Source organism: Cucumis melo, chromosome 6 (assembly GCF_025177605.1).
Source record: "Cucumis melo cultivar AY chromosome 6, USDA_Cmelo_AY_1.0, whole genome shotgun sequence".
Lineage (NCBI taxonomy): Eukaryota > Viridiplantae > Streptophyta > Magnoliopsida > Cucurbitales > Cucurbitaceae > Cucumis > Cucumis melo.
Genome location: NC_066862.1, coordinates 36,187,382 through 36,195,350, shown reverse-complemented (window position 1 = coordinate 36,195,350; position 7,969 = coordinate 36,187,382). Strand labels below are relative to the sequence as shown.

The window sequence follows — 7,969 nt, the reverse complement described above, 5'->3', positions numbered from 1 at the left end:
TAACTCGAGAAACTAATTTTTGTGCTTCCCGTACAGGTAGTATTGATCGTTATAGTATAAATTTCATTTGATTGACTATTTACAAATGACAGTAAAAAGGCTATATCAGTCTTCAAACATTAAAATTTATTTACGATATACATCTAAAAATTTGACTTTGTGTAATTTATTCATCTTACTTCATAATGCATAAGTTTTCAAATCTTTGATATTCATATCTGATAAATGTTTTCTTTTGCAAAATTTTAATCCAGATTTCTATACAACTTAATTGTGTTGTTAAAAGAATACCTTAATTTAAAGATATAAAATATCAAAATAGGTATATGTTATGAAAAAATACTTACCAAAAAGAATTGAACTTACTTAATCTACCACCAAATTAAAATAGTGATTGTTTGAAAGCACATTGACCAAAATCTCATTTTGAAAACGTTGATAAATTAAAGTGGACCAAATTAAAATAGGATTTTAAATTTATAAATGTTACACCTTATAAAAAGAAATTGAACAACAACAATATCTCAATTCTGAATTGAACATGCCCGTGAGAGATTACATTATAAGAAAACAACCACCAAAATTTTATCATATCTTTCCAGAACAAATCACACAACTGCATAAAACATTAACATACAAATATGAAAAAAGAACTGTGAAATATCAGAATTAGTTCTCATCCTTGGCTATAAGGTTTGGGATTCAAACCGAAAGAATAACTTCCATCCATATCGTGCTCAAACCACCAACACCCCTACCATTCTCTGGATCCAACAATAGAAGTAGAAAAAGTTCGTACAGACATTACAAGACACAAATACGAGTTGCAAGGGGGAAGTCGGAGCAACAAGGGGAAGCCGGAGCAGCAAGGAAAGAGACCTTTTTGCATGTTCACAGAGAACCCTCTTCGGACATGTAAGGAAGGCTGATTTCAAAGGCAAGGAGTGGAAACCCAGCTTTCAACAAAACCAACGACAAAGAAGGAGAAAGGTTTCGGAGGCAAGGTGTGGAAACCAAGCCTTCAATGAAACCAAGGATAGAGAAGGTGAAGAGAATTGGAGGCAAGTTGTGGAAACCGAGCATTCAATAAAACCAACAACATGGAGAAGGAGAAGTGTTTCATATTTGGGATTTGGAGAAAGCATTCGGAAAAAGAAAAAGTAGGCGTGAGTTAGAGAGATGGGATTCGGAGAGGGATGACAATACAAAGATGGGAACAGATAAAGGATTTGGAGAAGGGAGAAGGATTATGAGAAGGAGGGTCAAAGAAAGTTTACCTGGAGTAAAAAGGAGCGAGAGGAGGAGTGTCGAACAGTAGAAGGGGAACTGCCAAAAATTACAAAAGGATTAAAAAAAGTAAGGATTATTGAAACCCTAAAACTAGGATTTCCATAATCCAGACTGCAAATGTATCCTTCGTTTGGGGCCCAAACACATCATACGATGATGAATCAAGAAGAAAGTTTTCCAAGAGTTGGAAAAAAGAAAGAGACGTGGAAGTTGCCACTTTCTCTAAGTGAGATTGTTCAACTTCATCATCACCCAGTTCAGTTTCATAAACAACTTTGAAATCCACGAGGGTTTCCTTTTCACTAATAGAAGAAAGTTTGAACGTTGTGTTGAAAGAACTAAACCCTCTTTTCAATATGTTCCCTTCCATCACTTCTATCCCAAATTCATGCTTTGTTTCATCAAGTTTCACTATCTTTTCCTTTTGCCTTTTCATCATCTCCTCATCTGTAAATATCATATTCTTCTTTTTCAATACTCTCAAATCTTCCTTTCAATATTTGGATTATTGAAAACATATCATATAAAATGATTGTTACTATTCAACTAATTTCAATAACAATTAAATTTAAAGGACGTAATAAATTTAGATTTATTGAAAATAAAGGATCTAAAATGAAAGAAAATTTAAAGTATATCAGGAATGAAAATGACATTTTAATTACTTTCTTTTTTCTTTTTAAACTAACATTCCCACTGTAAAACCCCTTTTATATACATAACATTAGATCATTTGGATTAATATTGTAGTTTTAATTTGAGTATATATATATAATAATGAAAATATTAAGTTATTGCTAATTAATCAACTTCGAGAATTTTTTGATTTGGCGATAATTTAATTACAGCCAAAATCTAATCTAGTACTCACAATTGACAAATATTAATTAGATGAAAAAGTAGTAAAGAAATTAAGTATAGAAAGGGAAAAATGAAAAGAAAAGAAAAAACCAAATCAACTTACTCACCATGTACAAGATGGAAGAGCAAGACAGAGCCAAGGCCACCATCTCCATGAATGAGCTCAACTTTTTCAACAGAGTTGGGCATGAGCTTTGGAACAATAAATCTCAAGTCTTTGACCAAAGCTTTCCAAAGAGTTTCAATTCCAACCCTAAGTTTTGCTTCAGCTTCAACCTCCTTAACCATGGCTTTGATTTCTTTAGCCTTTATTTATAATGCCTGTACTGAAAGTTCCAAATTAAAGAAATCAGTTTTCATTTTTGTGTTATAAAGGATGAGATATATATACATATATGTAGTAAGGGATTCAACAGTTGTGTAGAGGATAAACAAATGGCTTTCATGCATTGTTACTGACGTTATTTTGTTTCCTTTTATATGTTAGCTGCTTTGGAAAATGATGAGACTTGTGGATCATGCCAAATTAATTGTGAAGACTGTTACAAAAGCGGTATGAAGAATTTGTGTTATGTATTATCTGTTATGTATCCATATCTGTTATGTATCACATCAGCCATGAAGAATTTGTGCTCTCCACTATTTTACCACACAAACAAAAAAGAAAAGTTGGACCTCCACAAAAACAAATAAACTAACAACTTAGAAGGTAGGAAGCTAGGAATAGCCAAAAACCAATAAAACAAAAGAACAGCACCAAAATCCACAAGAAGACGGTACCAAAAACATATAATCCAACAACTGGAGATAAAGCAAAACATACTCTATAGAGAGACAGGAGGATAAAACCACACAACGCAACATCCACTAAAATTCAACATACCTTCAACTAAATTTACTAAAATTGTTTTTTCTTTTTTTTTTTTTTTATATTCTCTATCATCTCAATAAAATGAAATTTATGGTGTCTTTTAAATCTTTACCATAATTTCAACTAAATAAACAGAAGAAAAATGGAGGTGGGTGCCAAATTAAACATGGAGAACATTGGGTGTGTCACACAGTTTTTCCATTTCGTAGATATATATATCGATAAAACAAGAAAAGCGTCAACGATAGTAGTTTGAGATGATTCTTCGGTTAATCAACAGAGGAACAACTAACGGTGCAAGTAAGTAGAGACAAAGTAGAAACACAAGACATTGTTAACCCAGTTCGATGACATCTACGTCCAGGTGGTCCTTGATCCGAGAACAGAGCTTTTATTACTTTATATTATAAATTATAATTGCAACCTTATGATCTTAAGTATAGAGTTTAAAATATCAATTCTTCACTCTATCCTTTAAGTGATATAATCCTACTGCAGGAAAATTTATCACTAGTATAATTCAAAGATGGTTTAGATAAAAATCTCCCCCATAATCATTTATCTCATCAATCTTCAGATTAAGGAACTGGTGCCGAAGTTCTCCCCCTTGTTGGAGAAATTTTAGACACTTATGGATACATAAACAAAAATTCAGTAGGCCAGGCCAGAAAAAACTCCTTTCTTTTTTCATATCAGAATAATCAATTAAAATGCCTTATTAAAGGCTTATAAAAAACGGACACTTACTAAAAATAAAAAACACGTTCTTACACCACTTGCCCACTAACTTAACACTTACCCACTAATTAACTTAACTTAACCTGTTAACTGAAAATAAATTAAAAAACATTAATTTAAATAATCACGTAATTTGAATCAGTCTTCAATACTTCCTCTTGATTCAAATTTGCTAATACCCATCATAGCTCTAAAGTAACAGAACTTCTCCTTTGACAAAGCTTTTGTCAGAATATCAGCCCACGCTCATGTGTGCTGCAATATGACAGAGAAACTTCTTCCTTTGCAACCAAATCACAAATAAAATGAAAGAAAATATCAATGTGCTTTGTTCGGCTATGAAATGTCGGATTTTTCGTCATTGAGATCGTTGCTTTATTGTCGCGGAATATTACAGTTGCTCCCTCTTGCTCATGTTGGAGTTCTGTTAGCATTCTTCGCAACCAAATTGCCTGACATGCTGCTGAAGTTGCTGCAGCATATTCTGCTTCTAAAGATGATAAAGCAACAATTGCTTGTTTCTTCGAGCTCCAAGTAATAACTTCTGACGCTAAAGTGAAAACATTCGCTGAAACACTTCGCCTATCATCCAAGGAGCTCGCCTAATCACTGTCTGTGAACCCGCATAATTTGAAATCAGAAACTTTAGAGTACCAAATACCATATTCTATAGTTCCAGCAATGTATTGCATAACTCGCTTTGCTGCTCCGAAATGATCCCTTGAAGGACATTGCATAAACCTTGAAATCACACCAATAGAATACGAAATATCGGGACGGGTATGAGTTAGATAAATCAAGCCTCCAACAAGGCTTCTAAACCGCTGTGCATCAGCCATCTCTACACCATCATTTTGTTGCAGCTTCTTATTCACATTCATTGGTGTAGTTGCTGGCTTACAATTGATCATACCAAATTGTTTGAGAAGATCCTTGGCATACTTCTTTTGTGAGATAAATATCCCACCATCAGTTTGACAAACTTCTAAACCAAGAAAGAAATGCAGCAAACCTAAATCTGTCATCTCAAATTTATTCTTCATATGTGATTTGAACTCAGCAACCAGAGAATTAGATGAACTAGTATAAATGATATCATCAACATAAAGACAAACAATGATGAAATCATTTTTACCTCCCTTTTTCTCATACAAGGTAGGCTCATTTGCACTCCTTTTGAATCCATTTTGTTGAAAATATCCGTCGATTTTGCTATACCACGCCCGAGGAGCTTGTTGCAACCCATACAATGCCTTTGTTAACTTATACACCTTTTCTTCCCTATCCTTTTTAACAAAACCTTCCGGTTTTTCAACATAGACTTCTTCTTGCAGTTCTCCATTAAGAAAGACTGACTTGACATCAAATTGATAGATTGGTCATTGTTGTTGTGCTGCCAATGCTAGAACAATCCTCACTGTTTCGAAACGAGCTGCAGGAGAGAAAGTTTCCTCAAAATCAATATCATGTTGATGTGCATATCCTATTGCCACAAGACGAGCTTTTTGCTTCTCTAAACTCCCATCTGCAGCAAATTTCGTCTTATACACCCACTTCAAGCCATTTGCATTTTTTCCTTCTGGTAAGTCTACCATTTTCCATGTTCCATTCTTCTCAATAGCTGTCATTTCTTCCTTCATTGCTTGCTGCCATTTTTCTTTGCTTGCTGCCTCATCATAAGACATTGGGTCAAAAACAATAAGAGCAAATTGAGAAGAATTATAGATATCTTCCATGGACTGAAACCTCTGAGATGGTAGTTCATCTGATGTTTCATCATTACTTGATGAAGAATTGTAACGACCCAACTTTTCGGACTAAGCTGAGGTCACTACTCAGTACTAAGACTCGACCACAAGACACACAAACTCATAAAAACCGGTTACGATTCATTAAAAACGTTTTATAATATTACAAAAGCAGTTTTGGGCCCTATTTTAAATCACAGTCACGAGAGTTTCAAAATACAGTACTCAAATCATCAAACACGAAATCACAAAACCAAATATTCTAACCGTGACTCGATCTGACAGTGAAAATAGAGAGTAACAAAAATACATCAGCGAAAGCATAAAGAAAATCAGACGCGTCCATATGGCCTTCACGCATCCTTCTTGCCCCTCGTCGGTCTGCCCCTCGCTGTACCCTTACCTGAAAAATTAAAGAGGAAAAAGGGTGAGTATAAAATATACCCAGTAAGGGACCCACTACTGGGCTCGTTAGGGAACAACAGTTAACTTTCTATTCGGGGGTACCCTACGTAAACAGTCTAGTGGTTCCGTAGAACACACACATCAGTCTCGTGATCCCGAAGGATGCACGTATCAGTCTAGGGATCCCGAAGGATACACCTATCAGTCTAGTGATCCCGAAGGATGCAAATATCAGTCTAGTGATCCCAAAGGATGCACGTATCAGTCTAGTGATCCCGAAGGATGCACGTATCAGTCTAGTGATCCCGAAGGATACACCTATCCGTAAGGTACACAACCCCATAGATGAAGCTGACCGTTACCCCTTAGTCCATACTAAATCGTTTACAACAGTCACACTCCGACAGCGTTCATATTGCAATCTCGTCATAGACTTCGTCAGTCAGATAGTATAGGTTTAAATAACCATATCCTCAGTTGCTACATACGTATCCAATTCACACATCATTGTGATATTATTTAGATCCAGTCAACCAGTCAAATCAGAATCGGACTCCCAGTCCTTCCACGACATAATTCCATAAACAAAATCCAGACAATAGACTACCACATACCTAACCTTAAGACTTTTAAGTCCATCGACATACAATTCCAGTTCACAACATAGCCCATTAACATAACTACAATACACAGAACATTCGGGCATCGATGTCTATCTGTAAAAAACTCATTTCACACGATGGCACATAAGCTACAACTAGCGGTCACGCTACCTTTAATCAGACAAGAGCATACAAGTGATATGTATTAGTCAAACATGCATCAATTCATTCAGTACAGTTTCTAACGTATAATCCCCTGTGGATTACTACGTTTCCAGCCTCGACCTGAGGTTCAGTAGTAGGAAATCCCTTACCTGATACTTGGTTATGCCCCTCGATCGAGTCCACGCTCAACAAATCCACCTAATGAAAACACAAGGGTTTTAAATGACGATACTAGTAAAAGTCATTTTTAAATGGTCCTAAGCAACATCCGTTGACTTACCCGAGAAAAGGAAAGCTATTTCCAAATAAGCCTGTCACGAAACTCGAGAATTTGAGCGTCAACTCCCTAATACCTTCAAGGAACGAAAAGTAGGATCATGTCTTACTCCAATATTCAGACTCGAATCGGTTATAGTAACATTGGGTAAATTACCAAAATAATCCTTACCAATGACTCACCGTGACCCGAAGTGGAGGGAGAAAATGGCTTAGATGGCTCGGCTTGGCTTGGCTCGGCTCACCCTCGGCTTGCGGCTCAGCTCCGCTTGACTCTCGGCTCGCGGCTCACGGCTCAGCTCAACTCGGCTTGACGCGACTCGCGGTTCGGCTCAGTCTTCGGCTCGCGGCTCGGCTTGACTCGGCTCGCGGCTCGGCTCGCTCTTCGGCTCGACTCGGGTTTGTGGCTTGAATTTACGGGTCAGATTGGATAAGGGTTCTCGGGTCGGGTCAGCTTGAAATCGAGGCAACCACGAGCGACGGATCTTCGGGCGTTCGACGGCAGTGATGTTTCGCGGCTTGAAGGAGTTCGACGACCGGCTCTGCTTCAACGCGGCGGAGGGCGGCGGGGCGTCGACAGACACGGTCGGACGAAGGATGCACGACGACGTTCGGTTGCGTGAGGCCGAGAGGGAGATTGGAAATGGATGGGGCCGCGGCAGACGAACGTTGAAGCTGAAAAATTGCCGACAACAGAGACAGAGACGGAGACAGAGGTGGAGACAGAGGCGGAGACGGAAGAGGAAGATGGCGACTAACGGCGGCGATTTCGTCGGGTGAAGAACAGAGGAAGAAGAAGACGAAGAAGAAGGAAAAGAAAATGTCGGGGGGCGGCGGATGCGCGCGGCTAGTGTTAATTTAAATATATATATATATAATAATAATAATATTTAATTAATAATAATCTAATAATAGTAATAATAATAATAATAATAATAAAATAATAATATTAATATTAATATTAAATTATAATAATAAAATGAATAATAATAATAATATTAATATTAATATTG

At 36.9% G+C, this 7,969-nt stretch overlaps 1 protein-coding gene across 1 annotated transcript; it reads right to left on the bottom strand.

Moving 5' to 3' along the window:
• Nucleotides 1-1,363: 1,363 nt before the first annotated feature.
• On the bottom strand, nucleotides 1,364-2,480 carry LOC127149763 (phytohormone-binding protein CSBP-like). Its single transcript, XM_051085634.1, has 2 exons — nucleotides 2,259-2,480; nucleotides 1,364-1,737 (listed from the first exon to the last, which is right to left on the bottom strand). Exons 1-2 carry the CDS (start codon nucleotides 2,437-2,439, stop codon nucleotides 1,364-1,366), a joined length of 555 nt encoding a protein of 184 aa, XP_050941591.1. The 5' UTR covers nucleotides 2,440-2,480.
• Nucleotides 2,481-7,969: the final 5,489 nt, after the last annotated feature.

Excerpts from the sequence above, each read along its gene's own strand:
- LOC127149763 (XM_051085634.1), bottom strand. The coding sequence starts at position 2,439 with ATGGTTAAGGAGGTTGAAGCTGAAGCAAAACTTAGGGTTGGAATTGAA. Across the intron at positions 1,738-2,258 it reads GCTCTTCCATCTTGTACATG|ATGAGGAGATGATGAAAAGG; the intron begins GTGAGTAAGTTG and ends TGATATTTACAG.